This window comes from Sphaeramia orbicularis, chromosome 3 (assembly GCF_902148855.1).
Source record: "Sphaeramia orbicularis chromosome 3, fSphaOr1.1, whole genome shotgun sequence".
NCBI lineage: Eukaryota > Metazoa > Chordata > Actinopteri > Kurtiformes > Apogonidae > Sphaeramia > Sphaeramia orbicularis.
In genome coordinates, this window is record NC_043959.1 from 15,400,344 (window position 1) to 15,421,476 (window position 21,133).

Below are 21,133 nucleotides of genomic sequence, written 5' to 3' on the forward strand. Positions count from 1 at the left end.
GACACAGACAGACAAACAAACAGAAAGACAGAGACAACACAGACACAGAGAGACAGACAGACACAGACAGACAGACAGACACAGACAGCTTGTTCACTCACTCATGCCTTGTTTTAATGCGCTGCAGAATTATGGTTGTTTTCCTCCTGCTTTTAAATTACGATGTTATTTTCACAATATTATGGGAATAAAGTCGTAGTTTAAAAAAAATCAAAAAACTCACCTGATCCGCCAGAGACGTACTGAGCATGCTCATCAGCTCCCTCTCCGCCGTCAGCCTCCACATCTGCTCCCATCCCATCTTCCTCAGACGGTCGAGGTAAAGCAGGATGACACCTGAAAGCACCACAACACCTGGACGTCACTTTACACTGCCGTTGATGATGAGGATAATGAGGATTATGTGGCGGCATTATGTTACCTGTGTTGAAGCCTCGTCCCAGCGCCGGCCACGGTTTGTGGTTTTTCCACAGGTTTCCCAGATACCAGTCGCTCTGGTTCTCCACCAAACCAATCACCTGTTTATCTGGAACAAACAACCAATCAGCAGCAGTTTGGATCAGTCCAGTCTGTTAGTGTGGCCTTCAACCCCTGAGTACTGACTGCAGGTAAAGGTATCTTATGAATGATATAAATAAACAACAATGGTGTGTTAGCAAAACATCGGAAAAATAAAAACACTTATCGCTACGAGAATAGAGTCGTAATATTATGAGAATAAAGTTGTAGTTTTAAAGTAACTCATAATTTAATGAAAATAATGTAGTACTTTTATGAGGTTAAAGTCGTAATATTTTGAAAATAAATTTGCAAAAGTACAATAAAAAGTCATAATTTATAAATTGTAAGACTTCGGTCAGTTCAGTCATTTAATCCAAATCTGTTCGTTTCTTCTTCAGTTCAAAACAAACCCAAATGTGTGCGAACTGTCTTCAAAGTCCAACTAATGCTAATGTGTTGATGGTGGGTGGGGCTAATAGGGTCAGTATTTGGAGGGCAGGGCTAACAGGCTCAGTATTTAGTGGGTGGGGCTAATAGGCTCAGTATTTGGCCTTTGTGCGTAAACCTCAAATGAAAGTAGAACGTCACAGAATGTTCCAGTTCTATGTTGTAGAACCAGTGGGTACAACTGTATTCTGGAAATTAGGATGTTTTTTCTGCTTGTTTTTAAATTACGACTTTATTCTCATAAAATAACAGTTTTTTTCTGGATATTTTACGCCTTTATTCTGGTAGTGACAGTGTTTTTATTATCATATGTGGCGCTAACACGTATTAAATAAACTCATACATCCTGTTCCTGTTTCTGTTAAATGTTCGTACATAAACCTGTTTGTGGATCAAACCCATCGATCGGGGTTGATCGTTAACGCAGTTGGACTCACCGGTGAACTTCCGGAAGATTCCCCACAGCTCTGCGACGTCGGTGGCGAAGGTGATGTCGGTGTCGAGGACGATGACCTTGGACAGGTGGGCGGGCAGCGCTTTGGTCAGTGTCAGCTTCATCAGACCGTAGATACCTGAGTAGTGTTTGTTGGGGATCCACGAAACCTCCGACTGGAAAAGGGGGAGGAGACACGGTGATGCCAACAAGAAAAGAAAAGAAGAAAAGAAAGCAAACATAAAACAAAGAACAGAACCCAAACCAGATGACAGAACATGTGACAGAACATGTGACCCCCTGTCGTCATGTGGTGTTGATGCCTTTAATGGATCCATTTGAACATGTTCATATTAAAACTGAGGAAACACTTAGGCAAGGATTTAAGGGTTTTTACTCACACAAAGATTTAAGGGTTTTTACTCACCCAAGGATTTAAGGGTTTTTAGACCTGAGATGAAAAAACACAACTGGACAAAAACAGGTTCTGCTGCTGATGCAATACATTGCACATTATTTATTTATTATTTTAATGTAATTTAATTTAATCTAATCTAACCCTAGAGCTGCAACATCCAGAATGTTCTTCATGACTACATAGTAGAACCCTCCTGTTGAACACTACTCAATAGTAGAACCCTCCTGTTGAACTTTACTCAACAGTAGAACCCTCCTGTTGAACTCTACTCAACAGTAGAACCCTCCTGTTGAACTTTACTCAACAGTAGAACCCTCCTGTTGAACTCTACTCAATAGTAGAACCCTCCTGTTGAACTCTACTCAACAGTAGAACCCTCCTGTTGAACTTTACTCAACAGTAGAACCCTCCTGTTGAACACTACTCAATAGTAGAACCCTCCTGTTGAACTCTACTCAACAGTAGAACCCTCCTGTTGAAATCTACTCAATAGTAGAACCCTCCTGTTGAACTCTACTCAATAGTAGAACCCTCCTGTTGAACTCTACTCAATAGTAGAACCCTCCTGTTGAACTCTACTCAATAGCAGAACTCTCCTGTTGAACTCTACTCAACAGTAGAACCCTCCTGTTGAACTTTACTCAACAGTAGAACCCTCCCGTTGAACTCTACTCAATAGCAGAACCCTCCTGTTGAACTCTACTCAACAGTAGAACCCTCCTGTTGAACTCACAGTGTTTCATAGGTTAATTTCTGGGTCTCCTGTTGTTTAAATAAACCCTCCAGACCATAATACTCTGATGTGAGTTGACTCTGTTCCTTCAAACCTCTTCGGTCTCAGTAATTGGATTACAGAGTGCATCACAGTCACTTTGTCTTCACTTTAACAGGATTCAGTGAGAAACAAAGTGAGCGTGTGCAGCTCCGAGCGTCGGCACAAAGACTTATTGTTCAGGAGGCAAAGTGGGCGGAGCAAATATGGCCAAGCGATGCTTTGTCAGTGGATTCCACTGCTGCCGACGCTCGTCCGTCAACCGGAGAGAAAACACACACCGACCAGATCAGCTGATCCACGACGACGGACGACTGAATCCAGCAGAACCAGCAGAACCAGAGTCCATGTGGGGCCAGATGGTTGTGGACTACTCTGAAGGAGTCCCACAGGGTTCAGCCCTCGAACCCTTTTCATTCTCTATTATGTTGTATTAGTGTGATTTATTTTATACATATGTTGATTTACACAGAAGTGATTATAATTAATGATAATGGGGGTGGGGTTTAGGCAGCGTGTGATGGTGGGGGAGTGGTTTAAGCAGCGTGTGATGATGGGGGTGTGGTTAAGGCAGTGTGTGATGATGGGGGTGTGGTTTAGGCAGTGTGTGATGATAGGGGTGTAGTTTAGGCAGCATGTGATGATGGGGGTGTGGTTTAAGCAGCATGTGATGATGGGGGTGTGGTTTAAGCAGCATATGATAATGGAGGTGTGGTTTGTGTGGTGTGTGATGATGGAGGTGTGGCCTGGGCGGCGTCCTCTTACCTTGAGCTCGTCTGCGTCGTAGAAGCTGACCTGGACCGAAGGAACCATCCAGGACTGGAACAGAGAACTGAGGATCCGATTGGCCACAGTGTCGGTGATGAAATGGAAGTGAAGAGGATTCCTCCTGAAAAACCAACCAACGCAGAGTCAGAGCGAAAAAAGACACAAAAGAAGAGACAGCGTCGAAAACTGAAGGACATGAAAGACACAAAAGAGCAGATTACGAGGTTTAAACTGGAAAAACCAGGTAACAGACTGACCTGTAAAAACCTGGTAACAGACTGACCTGTAAAAACCTGGTAACAGACTGACCTGTAAAAACCTGGTAACAGACTGACCTGTGAAAACCTGGTAACAGACTGACCTGTGAAAACCTGGTAACAGACTGACCTGTGGAAACCTGGTAACACACTGACCTGTGGAAACCTGGTAACACACTGACCTGTGGAAGAGGATGGATTTGACCAGAGTCACCACATCTCTGCTGGCGTTGTGACCGGCACAAACACAGGCAACGTGGATGAGCTGCAACACAGTCAACACAGTCAATACAATTAACATAATTAACAATCAATACAGGGAACGCAGTTGTGTAGTTTAGCTCACTTTAGTTCAGCTCAGATCAGAACCGTCTGAGGCCACGCTGACACATGACAAACCCAGATCTGAGGTGAAGCTTCGTATTTATCTCCTTAAATATAAATGAGTCTGTGACATCACAGGCTTTGAATGTTGGAGTCTTTGAAAAGTCGAAGCTTCGAGGCTGAAAACGTCTTCAAAGTGACTCAGATCTGATTCAGTGGATCCACTCAGGTTCATTTACAGTAAAAACCCACAGAACCTTCACCTGAAAAGCCTCCTCAGTCCTCTACAGACAGCTTTTTAAAATCCCATCGTCTAGTCTTGATCCACACAACATCAAATACACACTGACCTCTACCTTTAATCCAACACTTATTAATATTTACAATAAATACAACACAAAAATACAACAGATAGGATTCTACTGGTGATAAATGACGTACGGAGGGTTACACAGCTCAAAATATATCTAAAAAAATACTGTGTATGTCAGTTTGTACGGAGGGCTACACAGGTCAAAATATATACAAAAAATACTGTGTGTCAGTATGTACGGAGGGTTACACAGTTCAATATTCAATAAACATTAAATTAAATATAGTCACATCAATACGTTTTGCAAAACAAAAGTTGCTGAAGGTTTTCATTTTTGTATTTAAGGGAAGTTTATTTTGTATTATTTTATTGCTCTTAAATCCGTTTTTCAGGTTCAATTTTTTTATGAATTCTACAATAAACTTTATCAATGTAACAATATAAGATTATTCTGAGATTATTTGGAATCATTTGCTCTCAAGTAATAATTGAAGTGCTTTTGTCCAGTACTTTTTGGATTCGTCATATAACAGTTTTTGTTGATTGTGAATGAAAAACACCTGGTCACCATCATTATTATTTTTATTCCACTAAAGAATTAAATAAAGCATCAAAATAATTCCATTGATTGTCAAAAACATATGTTTTTTGTCATTTAAATGGTTCAAATCCTTATGAAATGATTAAATGTCTGGTGGTTTTGAGCAGGACTGAAGACGTTTCAAATATTTATGCAGAAAAATATGAATCTGTACAGTTTTTAAATTCATTTTTTGAAGTGGACATTTTTGAGGAGTTAATTTTTTCAGTGTTCTGATGATTTATTAAAAAAAATTACCATTATCATCTTTGTCAAACGGAGACTTTGTTCCATAAATAGTTCCATATGCACTAACGCCGACTAAACGAAGCAGAAAAAGAGGAAAATGGACCCAAATGTCCACAGTGATGCATGATGGGTAAACATGTCCTATTGGTCCTCACCTCACACTTGTGGACGGCGGGCGAGCGGGCACACTCGGTGTGGTTGCTCTTGTCTTCCGCCGTGTTGTCTCCGTCCTCAGGGCCTGTGTCCGCCGAGGCGCCCCACTGCTGGTTGCCGTAGTTACCGTCGGGTGGCTGGGCGGCGGCACCCTGTGATTGGCTGAGCTGCAGGCGGATCTGCCGGTTCTCCTCCTCCACCTCTCGGACCCGGGACTCCAGGACAGACCGATCCAGGACCTGAGAGGACGGCGTGAAGGCCAGACATGGAGGCAGGAGGAGGGAGCGTCCTGAGGAGGACACGGAGGACAGAGATGGGGGGTGGGTGGGTTAGGACGGAGATGGAAGAGAGAAGGGGGGGAGGTTATGACGGCGACGTTTATTTGTTCAGTTTCATAGAAAATGTCCAGGAGACAAAGACCTGGAACAAATGTCCAGGGGACAGTGGACGAACAGGCTTTGATTTATTTATTATCTATTTATGAAACTTCACTAAATCCACTCTTTTCAGTTTTAATCCCTGTTATGAATAAAACCACGTCAGCTTCTACAATTTGTCGACTTTCTTATTTGACTGTAACGATTGTAAATCTGTTTCTTCTGCTCATGTCCTCTGTCTTTGTGTCTGTCCCAAACCCACAGCTGAACAGAGGCATTCTGGGAATGCTTGCGCCTCCATCTGTGGTCGATGTGAAACTGAGACGATGAAACCTGAGACCAGGACAGATGGACCTGAGTTTGGATCTGAGGACACTTTGTCTTCATGACCATCCTCTATCTCATGTCATCCAAAGACACGCCAACAGCAAAATCTATCGACCCCGGCAACGGCTCATTTAACCCAGACGTCCACCTTTAACCCTTAAAGACCAAAACGTCCACCTTTAACCCTTAAAGACCCAGACGTCCACCTTTAACCCTTAAAGACCCAGACATCCACCTTTAACCCTTAAAGACCCAAACGTCCACCTTTAACCCTTAAAGACCCAAACGTCCACCTTTAATGTTTCATCAGTTACAAATGAGTTAAAACCACTTAAAACCAACAGATTCTGTGACAAATTGGATCAGGTTAGGTTAGGTCCAGTTGGGTCTGGTCCTGGTCTGATTGGGTTGACTTTCTTTGGGTCTGGGTCTGGGCCTGGTCCTGGTTGGGGTGGATTAGATAAGGTCATGTCCTGGTCCGGTCCTGGTTCTGGTCCCTCTCACCTTCTAGGTTCCCGGCGAGCAGGTAGAGCCACGTGAGCAGGACGACTGTCGTGACAGACACCAGCAGCAGCTTCAGGCGCCCGCGGCACAGCAGCAGGTGCATGATGGGAAGGCGGGTCCGGGGGAGGGGTGGGGTCTGGGGGCGGGGCTGGGGGAGGGGTTCAGGTTGGGCTCAGTCCCTCGTCGAGTCGTTGCAGCATCGTTTCATCTGGAGGAAAAAGAAGAAAAACAGTAAAGTTTGACAAACATCCACGAATGTTGGAGAAACTGGTTGAACTTTAGATGACGAAAAACAGGAAACTGAGACTAAACACCAGAACCGGGCCGAGAACAGAGACAGAGCAGCGGAACACAGAAACCCATTCAAAAAAGAACCCAAACCCATCCAAACCCAAGAACCAGAACTGGGCCACAGTCAGAGATGAAGCAGCAGAACAAAGAAACAGAAGGTTTAGAGGCTCAACATCCACCCAAAAGTCCAAGAATATGACCAGGGTCCCTATAACTGAACCAGAACCAGGACCCAAACCCATCCAAACCAAAGAGCCAGGACCCAAACCCCTCCAAACCAGATCCCAAACCTAAGAACCAGAACCCAAACCCATCCAAACCAAAGAACCAGAATCCAAACCCTTAATATAAATGTATACAGTTAATACAAACATAGACAGTTAATATAAACGTATGCAAACGTATACAGTTAATATAAATGTATCATAAATGTATTAAATTCCTTCAGTTCAGTTTTCTTTTTTCTTCTTTCTTCTTCTTCTTCTCTGTTGTGATTGTTTAACATCATTTGTCTCTAAATGCTGTCGAGTCTCGTGAGGCTTCGTTTTGATTTTGTGCTGATGTGAAGAAGAGGACGAGGAGGAAGAGGAGAATGATGAAGATGAAGAAGCTGTGCCAGAGGTTTAAAGTGTCTGAGTGAGTTGGATGATTTATGAGTTAATTAGAGAAACTGACGTATGAGCTGTACGTGGTTAGGAGATGAAAGGTGCTGAGGAAGGAGGGAGTAGAGGAAGGAGAGAGGAGAGGAAGGAGGGAGGAGAGGATGGAGGGAGGAAGGAGGGAGGAGAGGATGGAAGGAGGGAGGGAGGGAGAAAAGAAAAGAAGGAAAGGGTGGATGGAGGGAGGGAGGAGAGGAGGGAGGAAAGGATGGAGGGAGGGAACAAGAAAAGGATAGAAGGAAAGGGGGGAGGGAGGGAGGGAGGGAGGGAGGAGGGAGGCAGCAGCTCCACTCTGACCCTGAGGCTGATCTGAGTCCAGCTCCACTCTGACCCTCCACACTCTGGGTTCACCCTGGTCTACTGACAACCACGTCTACTGTCAATCAGATGGAAATCAGCACCGCTCAGCACAACGTCATCCACAGTCCGTCTGCCACAGTCCGTCAGCACAAGTTTAGGAAAATGGTTTAAAATATGTTTAGAAAAGGTTTGTTACCTCTTGGTTCAAACGACTCATGGACATCTTCAGCTTCATGAAACAAACATTACAGGTGGACAATAATGGGTTCAGTTTCACAAACATTTAGAACACACCCTGTCTTTATTTGATTAAAAATGCATTTCATTTTTTAAAGAATGACTTTAATTAAAATTTAGAGGAAAGTGGCATCAGTTTGTCACAGTTTGATGATGATTTTATAATAATATTAAATGCATATTAATGGAAACTGTTGAAATCAACACCTTTTGTTCCAGCAGAAACTTTGTTTTATTAGCATTGAGTACTAGTTTAAAGCAGTACTTTAAAGCAGCGTCTGACTGGTGTTAGTTCAAATGTGTCCAACCCCAGTCACACCCTAACCCCAGTCATACCCTAACCCTAACCCCAGTCATACCCTAACTCCAGTCACACCCTAACCCCAGTCATACCTTAACCCCAGTCATACCCTAACCCCAACCTCAGTCATACCCTAATCCCAGTCATACCCTAACCCCAGTCATACCTTAACCCCAGTCACACCTTAACCCCAGTCATACCCTAACCCCAGTCATACCTTAACCCCAGTCATACCCTAACCCCAGTCATACCCTAACCCTAACCCCAGTCATACCTTAACCCCAGTCATACCCTAACCCTAACCCCAGTCATACCCTAACCCCAGTCATACCCTAACCCCAGTCATACCTTAACCCCAGTCATACCCTAACCCCAGTCATACCTTAACCCCAGTCATACCCTAACCCCAGTCATACCCTAACCCTAACCCCAGTCATACCTTAACCCCAGTCATACCCTAACCCTAACTCCAGTCATATCCTAACCCTAACTCCAGTCATACCCTCATAATCTCTACTCCATTAGTCTGTCTGTGCTTATTCCCCAAAATCACTTCCCTCACACTGAACTTCTTCATTGATGACTCCAACATAAACGCAGTCTGTTTGTTTACAGATCAAATCCAAATATTACTTATGCTGCATTTCCACTACGTGGGACCAGCTCGACTCGGCTCGACTCTGTATTCCTGGAGAGCGTTTCCATTACAAGATACTACTGACTTTACAGTACCTGGATGCGGCGCATTACTTCCGTGTCGTCTGCTCAGAGAGTTGCTGATAAACTCGCTCGTTGCGTGTTGTCTCGTCTGAATTTTTACATCGGCCACCAAAGACTGAATCTCCTCGACCGACCATGGTGTAGTTTTGGGCTGTTATCATGTGGATTAATGTACCGCTATATTTACTGTCCACTTCCGCATCTGTTTTTTGTAAAACGGCGGGTCACAGAGAAAACTGTCTGACCAATCAGCGGTCTGCAGTGTGTACACGTAACATTTTAGTATCTGGTCCCCAGTCCTGGAACCTCGGCGGAGGTGATACCAAAAAAGTAGTACTGGGTACCAGATTCCAGGTCCTTTTTCGTACTGGAAACGCAAAAAAGGCCGAGCCGAGCCAAGTTGAGCCGATACCACGTAGTGGAAACAGGCCATTAGGCCTTTTCGGAAATTTTGTCGTGAAGAAGCAACAAGCGATGAACACGTGTCCACTACCGAGTCAGAAGAAATGGGAGGAGTCAGAGTCAGGGGTCATCTTATAAGACAGGGTGTGTGACGGTGAAAAACAATACATAGGCTCCGCCCATAGCAGGTCTTAATGCACTATTCGGATTATTTAGTGAAATCTGATTTTTTTGTGTGTGTGTTGGTTCATATTCCACATTAAATGCGACTTCTATCAGTTTTGAGTCTGAGCTGAGTGTGACCCTGAAGTGACCCACATGCACTAAAGAGGTCCTGACAGAATACGAGACCACGCAGACACACACTGTGTTTACAGAAGGAAATATGGTTTTCCTCCACTTCTCCTCCTGGGATGAACAACTGTGAAGTTTGTCGCATTTCAATGACGTAAAGGTCGGATAAATGCAAACTGGACGTTTAGACTGAAGTCACATTGGAAAATATCAGATCTGTATCAGATTTAGGACCACATTTGAAAGTGGTCTGGGTCAGATTAGTGCTGTTCAGACTATCTGTAACAGATCAGATCCAGGTCACACTACTGTAAGGAGCCAATGAGTGGTGAGGGCCTGCCCATACCCTGGATACTAGATGTTTCATTTTGTTTCTACTCACTTTGACGTAGACTCAACAGAATGGACGTTAAGCTTTAGTTGCTTCACTGTAACTTTTATTTAACATCAGGCACATATATCTGGCTGCAGCCTGCACTAAACCCCGGTGAGTCCCACACCGAATATAGTCCCCCTAGGAACATGTAATAATATATTCCGCTTGACACACTAGAGAGGTGTGTATGATCAGCCTGCACAATCATCCATCCATCATCCATCTATCAATCATCCAACCTCACCCATCCGTCATCCATGATCCACCCATCTATCATCCATCCATCCATCCATCCATCATCATCCATTCATCTATCAATCATCCATCCATCCATCTTTCTTTTAATACTGAACTTCTGTAAACCTTGGTGTTTAATCCTAATCTCACCAACCGACACCGTTTCGTTCTTAAACCAGCTATTGTCGGGCAGTTTATCGTACATGTGCAATTATCTGGGTCACATCAGCAGCCGGGGACTTAAACTGCCCCCCCCCCCCCCCCCCCCCCCCGTTGTGTTTCTCAGTGTCATTATTGTGATTCCTTCAGGTCAGGAGGCGTGGGTTAATCTGCTCCAGGATTCCTCTGTGTGATCCATCAAAGACGCAGCGGTGGATTAAAGGCTCCACCCCCCAGCGCCACCTCTCATTTCATCTGTGTGCACACCACCCAGACCTGGTTTCATATTTATACACAGAGGATTTATTGTCTGACGAATGATGGGTTTCTACTAACCTACTTCTAAAAACACCCCCAGACCTCCATCATGTCCTCCTGCCACCGTCAACAGAACATCTGTGGCGTTCAGAGCTTCATCTGTGGAGTTCAGAGCTTCATCTGGAGTTCAGAGCTTCATCTGGAGTTCAAAGCTTCATCTGGAGTTCAAAGCTTCATCTGGAGTTCAAAGCTTCATCGGAGGAGTTCAGAGCTTCATCTGTGGACTTCAGAGCTTCACCTGTGGAGTTCAGAGCTTCATCTGTGGAGTTCAGAGCTTCATCTGGAGTTCAGAGCTTCATCTGGAGTTCAGAGCTTCATCTGTGGACTTCAGAGCTTCACCTGTGGAGTTCAGAGCTTCACCTGTGGAGTTCAGAGCTTCACCTGTGGAGTTCAGAGCTTCATCTAAGGAGTTCAGAGCTTCATCTGAGGAGTTCAGAGCTTCATCAAACAGCAAAGCCATGTTTCCTCCTTTATCCAAGAGAAACGGATGTAAACTGAAGTGGGAGTGTGTTTGTACGTTCCGTGACACGGTCTGTCAGAACACCGAGAGTCAGAACACTGAGAGCCAAAACACAGAGTCAGAACACAGAGTCAAAACACAGTCAGAACATTGAGAGCCAAAACACTGAGAGCCAAAACACAGAGTCAGAACACAGAGTCAAAACACAGTGAGTCAAAACACTGAGTCAAAACAGAGTCAGAACACAGAGTCAAAACACTGAGAGTCAAAACAGAGTCAAAACACAGTGAGTCAAAACACAGAGTCAAAACACTAAGAGTCAAAACAGAGTCAAAACACTGACAGCCAAACCACTGAGAGTCAAACCACTGAGAGTCAAAACAGAGTCAAAACACAGTGAGTCAAAACACAGAGTCAAAACACTAAGAGTCAAAACAGAGTCAAAACACAGAGTTGAAACACAGAGTCAAGTCCAACACCTGGGTCCAACAGATGCCAGGAGCACAACTATACACAAATACACAACTACACACATACTCGAATACACAAATATATAAATACACAAATACATAAATATATAAATACACAACTACACAAATGTACAGATACACAAATATATAAATACACAAATACATGTTCCTCCAAGGCAGAGGAGGAGAAAACACACCAGAGAAGTGAACTGGAAAAGAGCTTCAGAAACTGAGAAAACGTTCATCAGTAGAAAGGAACAAAGAAAACAAAGAGAAGACATTTCAGATCCATGTTTTCATAGAAATACACACAAATGCACACAAATAAATATAAAAATACACAAACACAAACACACATACACACAAATACTTAAACACAAATAAAAACACAAATAAATGCAAATACATAAACACAAATACACACAAATAAACCCATATACATAAACATATACACAGATGTCCCATATACAGATGTCCCATACACAAATGTCCCTTATACAGATGTCCCATAGTCCTGGTCCATTGTGGATTGGTTGGTTTCTTGTCCTTGTAATGTCCACATATGCATCAGTCAGTGTCTGTATTTATGCAATGTTCATGTTTCAGGGTAAAAACAGCTTCTCTAAACCACAGTGGTCCTATTTACTGTGACCTTTGACCTTCACATCAGCTTCACCCACCAACAATCAATAAATAGTTGGAATCATTGGCGTTACTGACCTTATTGTGTTGTTTTGGAGGTAAATGGTGTGAATGGGTTCAGTTTCATGTCTTTTGTCTGTTTGAAACTCAACCTCTGTGGTATTTGGACCAGACTGTGGAAAACATTCAGGAACGTGTTCAAACGACTCCGACAACACCAGGAACAGACGAACGATGTTGGACTGATTTAAAACCAGAACCACAGATATTTGATCCATAAACGTCAACCTTTACTTTTTGGATTTGTCTTTTGTTTTTGATTTTATTTACAACAAACCCAGTCCACAGATCCACCAGATAGAATCAACAGATCCAACAGATCCACCAGATCACAGATTCAACAGAACCAACAGATCTCTCCATGAGAACCAACATGTATAATACAAACTTCACTCATTCAATCATTCATGGGTTAGGGGTTAGGGTTAGCCCAACCGAACCAATATCCAACCAAACTAATACCCAACCAAACCAGTATCCAACCAAACCAATACCCAACCAAACTAATACCCAACCAAACCAGTACACAACCAAACCAGTACCCAAACCAAACCAGTACCCAACCAAACCAGTACCCAACCAAACCAATTCCCAACCAAACTAATACCCAACTAAACCAGTACCCAAACAAACCAGTACCCAACCAAACCAACACCCAACTAAACCAATATCCCACCAAACCAGTACCCAACTAAACCAATACCCAACTAAACCAATACCCATCTGCACATGAACATCCTGTTGATTCGACGTACAGGACAAGCAGGAAAATAACAATGTGTTCGCATTTGAAAACCCTCAGCCTGACCTATCAGTTTAAGCCAAAGTTTTTGCACACAGACGGACAAACATCCGGACAAACAGACAAACAGACAGACAGACAGACAGACAGACGGAGTGACCCTGCAGCGAGGGTAAAAACCTCAGCATCTTCACAACGCTTTGATGAGACTGAAACAATCTGAGGTCGATTCAATCTGCACCTTGAACGGATGAAATGCTGCTCCACCTCCACTATACCTCCACCTCCACTATACCTCCACCTGCACTGCACCTCCACTGCACCTCCACCTCCACCCGACTACACTTTAACTCCAGCTCAGTTAAATCAACGTGACGGACGAATGAACAGATGAAGGAGGGAAATGAAGCGGCAGCAGCGTCGACCTTTAGCCTGAGTCGTCCTACCTGGAGTTTCCTCTGCTCAGCTCAGCGTGGGTGAAGCATGTGACAACAAGTCCAAGTTCAGCTTCTGAGAGCTGGCCCCCTTCTCCTGCTCCTCCCTCCTCCTGCTCCTCCCCTCTCCTATAAACCTCTGAGGGCTTTTCTGTCTCCTGGAGACTTTTGTCCCAGATTCGTCTCCTCTGTCATGGCTTCGTGCCCTCCTCCCTCTGTTGAAAACCTCCTCCTCCTCCTCCTCCTCCTCCTCCTCCTCCTCCTCCTTCTGCTGAAAACCTCCTCCTCCTCCTCCTTCTGCTGAAAACCTCCTCCTCCTCCCGTCTCTGGTTTCAGCTCCTCCTCCTCAAACATGGGAGGAGTAAAGGTGGAAGGAGGAGGCCCGGTGGTGTCACCTTTCATGGCGTTCATAAAGACCAGCGCAGACCGGAGCTTTTTGTGCTTGGGGTTTTTTTTTCGTGAGTGCTGGAATGTGAAAGTGTCCAACTTCACCTCCAGCATCATGTGAACAAACCATTGTTTCCTCCGATGCCATCAAAGCCCCAGAATGGACAGGAACGAAGTTTAGGACAGAAGTTAAACATTCACAGCCATGGTTTATCATGAAACACCTGAGACATGTTCGTGGAAAATCCAAAGAGTCACTGATGTTTCATCTGATGCAACTTTTATACGGCTCAATTCACACAAAAATGGTGAAAAAAGACGTGAAAATGTATGATTTTCTTGCTTAGATTATGAACCAAAGTCTTCACCAACATTCAGGAAGATACTGGAGACAGTGTTTACAAAAACCAATGCATTCACTGGAACAGACAAGTTCCTTTGAACTAAATGACTGTTTTGCTTCAATCATCAGATTCGTCTAAAACAATGATTTGTACAGAATAATGTTGGTGCAGATTCACATGGACGTCATAATAATGTTAATAATACAAAACAAATACAACAATGAAGAAATTAACCCTATCCTAACCATAAGAAAACAAGAGTAAAAAGAAGAAAAGAGTAAAAAGAAGAAAAGAAAAGCATCAATGAGAGAAAATGGCATAAATAAAAGACAAAAAACAGACAGAAACAGGACAGAAAGATGGAAAAGACGACAGGACCAGGACCAGGACCAGTGAGCCCTGGTCCTGAACCAGTGAGTCTTGGTCCCGGACCAGTGAGTCTTGAGGTCTATGACACAGCCTGGATTTGAACCAGTGTTTATGAGGTGTTAACTCCTCCTCGTTAACACCCCCCCCCCAGGGGTCAGAGGTCACAGGGGTGGAAGCTCATAAACAGAGACGGAAGAGGAGTCGGGTTTCACCTGCTGAACTAACCCCCCAGACCCCCCATTATAACGGAGTCATGTTCTCTACCCCCCCGCCCCCCCCCCTTTGTTTAGAATCCACTTTAGAATCCTTTAATCAGAGCAAAGAGATGTTACACATCCTGTGGTTCATCTGGGTTTGGATCAGCATAAAACCTGGTTCTGGTCTGGATCAGAGGGCGGGGCTTTGGTTGGACTGTCATTTCAGCTCCACCAATAGATGACTCTGTTGGTCTTTTTTTTCATTTCTGTTGGTTTCAGCTGAACATGTGACGGACACATGGACAGAACCAGACCAAAGGGGGGGGGGGGGCGGTCGTCACCTCATCAGAACTGAGATTTAACAGGATCTGACCCAGATCAACCTGATCCGCCTCAAATCCACCACCAAGACACTAAGGAGGACGGATCAGACGGAGGTAAACGATGAAACCCACCAAGGTCCAACTTGGAAAGAAAGCTGAAAAATGTCCTCAGGGGGACATTTCAGAACACAGAGGACATTTCAGAACACGGAGGACAATTCAGGACATGGAGGACATTTCTGAACATGGAGGACAATTCAGGACATGGAGGACATTTCAGAACACGGAGGACAATTCAGGACATGGAGGACATTTCAGGAAATGAAGGACATTTCAGAGCACAGAGGACACTTCAGAAAATGGAGGACATTTCAGAATACAGAGGACAATTCAGGACACGAAGGACATTTCAGAACACGGAGGACATTTAAGGACATGGAGGACATTTAAGGAAACAGAGGACATTTCAGAACACAGAGGACACTTCAGAAAACGGAGGACAATACAGAATACAGAGGACATTTAAGGACACGGAGGACATTTCAGAGCATGGAGACAAGAAAAACAGGACATATGAGACAAGAACAGCTACAACAGAAGAAACCCACCAATAAAATAATATAATAGATCATATAAATAAATAATATATAAATAATATAAATAAATAATATAAATAATATAACAGATAATAAAATATTGAGCTCATCAGTGAAGAACCTGAGAGATTAAAGACCATGAAGAACCTGATGATCCTTCAGTTCATCTGTGGGCTTTATCTCATGGTCTTTGATCCAAACAGACCTGAACATCTACAACAGATGGACTTTGGACACATTTGGACCTGGACAACATCTGGCCATTTGATGGACATGGTGACATCAGGAACTGTAACTTTACTCTGATTCTGTAAAACCTCAGTGTGTTCCCACTAAATTACCAAGTAAAAACTATCCCTAAACTTTCCCTGATTACAGTTCCCACTGTGGGGGTTAGGGGTGTGTGGGGTGTGTGTGTGTCTGTGTGTGTCTGTGTCTGTGTGTGTGTGTGTGTGTGTGTGTGTGTGTGGGGGGGGGGGGGGGGTCACCTGAAGATAATGAGGAATTTGTCTGTTTATGGTTTTCACATCTCATTTATTACTATGAGTTTATATTAAAGTGTGGATGGAGTAATCTTCCTAAAGAACCCCACCCGACCCCCCCGTCCCCCCACCCCCGAGTCAGTTCAGATAAACCGGGTTAAGCCCGTCTGGTCTGTGTCGGTGTTTGATCACTGTCAGAGAAGAGATGAGATCTGAGCGAAATGAAGAAACGCAGAAAAAACCCTTTAGAGTCAGTGAAGAAGGATCCAAAACCACAAAGATCTGGTGTGGGATCCACAACCACAAAGACCTGGTCTGGGATCCACAACCACAAAGACCTGGTCTGGGATCCAAAACCACAAAGACCTGGTCTGGGATCCAAAACCACAAAGACCTGGTCTGGGATCCACAACCACAAAAACCTGGTCTGGGATCCACAACAACAAAGACCTGGTCTGGGATCCAAAACCACAAAGACCTGGTCTGGGATCTACAACCACAAAAACATGGTCTGGGATCTAAAACCACAAAGACCTGGTCTGGGATCCAAAACCACTAAGAGCTGGTCTGGGACCCACAACCACAAAGACCTGGTCTGAGATCCACAACCACAAAGACCTGGTCTGAGATCCACAACCACAAAAACCTGGTCTGGGATCCAAAACCACAAAGACCTGGTCTGGGATCCACAACCACAAAAACCTGGTCTGGGATCCAAAACCATAAAGACCTGGTCTGGGATCCAAAACCACAAAGACCTGGTCTGGGATCTAAAACCACAAAGGCCTTGTCTGGGATCCAAAACCACAAAGACCTGGTCTGGGATCAAACCCTCAGGTCAGCACATCAATCCCTGCCCAAGGCCTCCATGGATCCCACAGACCCCTGAAAGAAGGGGGGAGGGGTCCAGATAATTGGGGGAGGGGGGGTCATGTTTATTTACACCACAGGTCCACGTTTGTGCTGAAACATCAGGTTTGGACCTTGATGGAACTGAGCATGTGCAGAAGGATCATGTGGGTTCAGCAGACCAACAATGGACACAGATAAAGACACGTCTACTCCTGTCCACGGAGGCTGGTCCACCGTCATCCAGGACATTAGATCTGTGGGGGGCAGCTTTTACACACTCAGCATGTGAAGGGTTAAAGGGTTAAAACCATGTGACCCCAGGCTCCGCCCCTAGTCTGTGACCTCTGACCCCTGCATCTGATTGGACAGATAAGCCTCAGGGGTCAGGTGATGGCCTGATACGGTGCCATGTTTAATTAAAGTGTGTTTCCCAGGAGACCGTGACCCCACGGTGACCCCATGACCTTCAGACCGACTCAGGTGAAGCTTCTGTGAACGTGTCTCATGAACGGACAGATTATACACAGACTGATGAGGGAAAGACAGTTATTTAGAGGAAGTTTGGGTTTTAAGACTCAAACTTCCACTTTTAATTATCCAGGGGTCACATGTCCTGTCACATCTGACTGAACCGTATTAGCATTAGCGTTAGTGTTAGCGTTACTGTAGGTGCCTCATCAGGGTTAGAGTCTGTCAGTCAAGTGTTCAGTTATTTCACTTTAAAACTGCAAAACTTTGTCTTCAAATGTTTTCATGTCGCATTAATGTTCCAGACTCTGACCAGCAGGGATCAGTCTGGGACCAGAACCCACTTAGAACCAGAACCCACTCAGAACCAGAACCCACTCAGAACCAGAACCACCAACCAACCATCTCACAGTTCCAACATCTGTTTTATGGAATCATCAAGTTTAATTCAACTCACAGACGCTTTTTTAACAGAATAAAAGAACAATGAGTCTGATGATTAGCTGATAGTTTATATTATAGCTGTTAGCTTAGCTCTGTTAGCCATAGTAAAACCACTACTCACCTGTTTTCTGTTGGGTTTGGTCGTCAATAACTGAACTAAACCTGTTAATGTGTTGTTTGATAATTCTATCACATTTACATTAATATGTGCAACAAAACGAACCATTTGGAATCAATCAAACCGAAGTCTGTAAATGTCAGTATCGTCCTGTTGGTGTTTATGAATCTGTAATAACAGATTTTCATATTCTAACAGATTCATGTCCTCCAGTAAAAACACAATGTCCATTTGTTTTATTCATTTTTTGGTTATTTTGTTCATTTTTGTTCAATTTGTTGATGTTATTGTTTGATTTATTGATTATTTTGTTGATTTTGTTAATTATTTTGTTGATTTTGTAGATGTTTTCTGTTCATTTTGGTTCCTTTAGCTTATTTTTGTTCATTGTTTTTCCTTTTGCTTATTTCTGTTCATTTTCTGGTATAAAACATGGTTAAACTAATGTCATAAATCTCCTTTGGTCCAATCAGATGATGCAGTAAAAGGATCCTCAGTTCGGTTTCTTTGATCCGAGTCCAGGTTCAGTGTCTGAAACTGATCATTAATGAAGTCGACAGAATCAGATCAACTGTTAATTATTCAATCGGATCCAAACCGTTGTTGTTAAAACTGATTCATAGAAGCTGATTCACATGATGAGTCTGACTAAATCAGCTGATAACGGTTTAACTAACAGACGCAGAAGCTGAAACGTGGACGGTTCTTGTCTGAAGCGGGTGGACGTGGGCTGGACTCTGTCCGTCCATCGGTCCCATCGCCCTCCATCATCATCTGATCTGGACTCAAAACCCTCCGAGGGCTCAGTCATTATTCATCTAATTTATCTATAATTTATTGACTTCCATCAATCCTGACCCAGAAGAAAAAAAGAGCAGAAAAACACAAAGTCTCAACTCCTCAGGAAACAGACTCAGATTCAGTCATTTTTCTGGATCTTTGAACGTTCATTAATGTGAAGGTTTGGACAAATTTCACCATTTGCGTCAATTTACAAGAAAAACTGTCAGGAAAAGAAACGATATGTAATGAAGATGGAGATGATCAAAGCTGACACACATCCAATAAATACGTCCAATTAAATATGTCCAATAAAATACGTCCAATTAAATATGTCCAATAAAATACGTCCAATTAAATATGTCCAATAAATACATCCAATTAAATACGTCCAATAAATGCAACCTATAAATACATCCAGTTAAATACATCCATTAAATGTGTCCAATTAACTCCATTAATAGTTCTTTTCAAACATTGCAAAATGGAGATTATTCCACTATAGAGTGTTTCTCAACAAAAATTCAACAGTGATGAATAAGACGCAGAACTAAACAAACTGCAAAAATACGGGTAGAAAACAGTAAAAACTCAACAAAAACACAGAAAGACACACCAGTAGAACGCTCCAAAACAATATGATCAATATTACATACAATTATTTACAGAATTCAAAACTAGAACGCTGATAAAACACAGAAATCTGCCATGTCTCTGTCACCGACTGCACTCTGCTGCTCTAAGCCCCACCCCCTTCCACCCCTCCCCCTCAGCCAATGCAGACCTCTACCCTAATGTGTTCTAGACCAACAGAAAGAACCCAATGTCAGATCAAAGATGGCGGTTCAGTGGTTTGTCTTTTTTCTGGAAGAACTGAACATTCTGAACATGAACAGATGAAGGTTGAACTCACCAGATTCAGATGAAAAACCAACCAGGTCCAGAACCGACAGAAGCAGAGTCTGAAAGAGAGCACAGCAGAACCATATGAGGAACCAGAAGAACTGAAAGAGGATCTGAAAAAGAACACAGCAGAACCATGAGGAACCAGAAGAACAGACAGAGGATCTGAAAAAGAACACAGCAGAACCATATGAGGAACCACAAGGAAAGACAGAGGATCTGAAAGAGAACACAGCAGAACCATGAGGAACCAGAAGGAAAGACAGAAGAGCAGATAGTCAAATACAGTCTGTCAGAGGTCAAAGGTCAAACACTGACCTCTGATTCACACCAACCCATGAAAAACACCAGTCTGTCAGAGGTCAAAGGTCAAACACTGACCTCTGATTCACACCAACCCATGAAAAACACCAGTCTGTCAGAGGTCAAAGGTCAAACACTGACCTCTGATTCACACCAACCCATGAAAAACACCAGTCTGTCAGAGGTCAAAGGTCAAACACTGACCTCTGATTCACACCAACCCATGAAAAACACCAGTCTGTCAGAGGTCAAAGGTCAAACACTGACCTCTGATTCACACCAACCCATGAAAAACACCAGTCTGTCAGAGGTCAAAGGTCAAACACTGACCCCTGATTCACATCAACACAAACTCATGTAAAACACCAGTCTGTCAGAGGTCAAATGTCAAACACTGACCTCTGATTCACACCAACCCATGAAAAACACCAGTCTGTCAGAGGTCAAAGTTCATATCCTCGATGCAGCTTTACAAAAAAATACTGTCCATCACAAAGGACATTCCACTGACAATAAATAAATAAATAAAAAATAATAATTTTACAGATCTGTGTGAAACAACAGTAGGTGTTTGTGTGTTTATGTTTATGTGTTTGCTTATGTGTTTGTTTACATCTGATCCTGATTCAACCATCGATGTCAGGTCTTTATCAGAACCTTAAAAGTGTTTACACTGAGGTTCAGACCCAGATGAACCCACATGAACCCACATGGACTAAGGTTTTACTGACACATGGATCCGTTAAAGTGGGTCAATACTTTACAAAGAACAACAGTGGCGAAAATCCCTGAGGAGGAAGACAAGTCCAAAGAACCAACGAAACCAACAGAACCAACGTCAACAATCAGACCAGGTAGATCCTCTTGACCCGGACCAGGACCCGGACCCACATTCAGAGTCCTTCATCCTCCATCTGATCAGGTTTCTCACTGGTTCCTTTAAAGTGTAAAATCCATCGGATCAGCGCTGGGTCAGGTCAGGACGTGGTGAATTAGCATCACAGAGATCGACCCGAGTTAATCAGCACCGTTTGGTCGCGTT

The 21,133-nt window shown here is 43.5% G+C and overlaps 1 protein-coding gene across 4 annotated transcripts in view; it reads right to left on the reverse strand.

Annotated features, from left to right (window-relative positions):
* Positions 1 to 21,133, reverse strand: part of large2 (LARGE xylosyl- and glucuronyltransferase 2) — a 41,284-nt gene that overhangs the window by 10,662 nt on the left and 9,489 nt on the right. The window contains exons 2-9 of one of the 4 annotated variants that reach the window (XM_030121921.1): positions 19,799 to 19,847; positions 6,424 to 6,631; positions 5,218 to 5,504; positions 3,779 to 3,861; positions 3,337 to 3,460; positions 1,386 to 1,557; positions 422 to 526; positions 224 to 336 (exon numbers count right to left, since the gene is read on the reverse strand). In XM_030121921.1, coding sequence (XP_029977781.1) covers positions 224 to 336; positions 422 to 526; positions 1,386 to 1,557; positions 3,337 to 3,460; positions 3,779 to 3,861; positions 5,218 to 5,504; positions 6,424 to 6,526 — 987 coding nt within the window. In that variant the 5' untranslated portion in view covers positions 6,527 to 6,631; positions 19,799 to 19,847. Of the gene's footprint in view, positions 1 to 223; positions 337 to 421; positions 527 to 1,385; positions 1,558 to 3,336; positions 3,461 to 3,778; positions 3,862 to 5,217; positions 5,505 to 6,423; positions 6,632 to 13,332; positions 13,446 to 13,537; positions 13,629 to 19,798; positions 19,848 to 21,133 lie in introns of those variants that run through there. The other 3 variants (XM_030121935.1, XM_030121929.1, XM_030121943.1) reach the window with 3 other exon arrangements.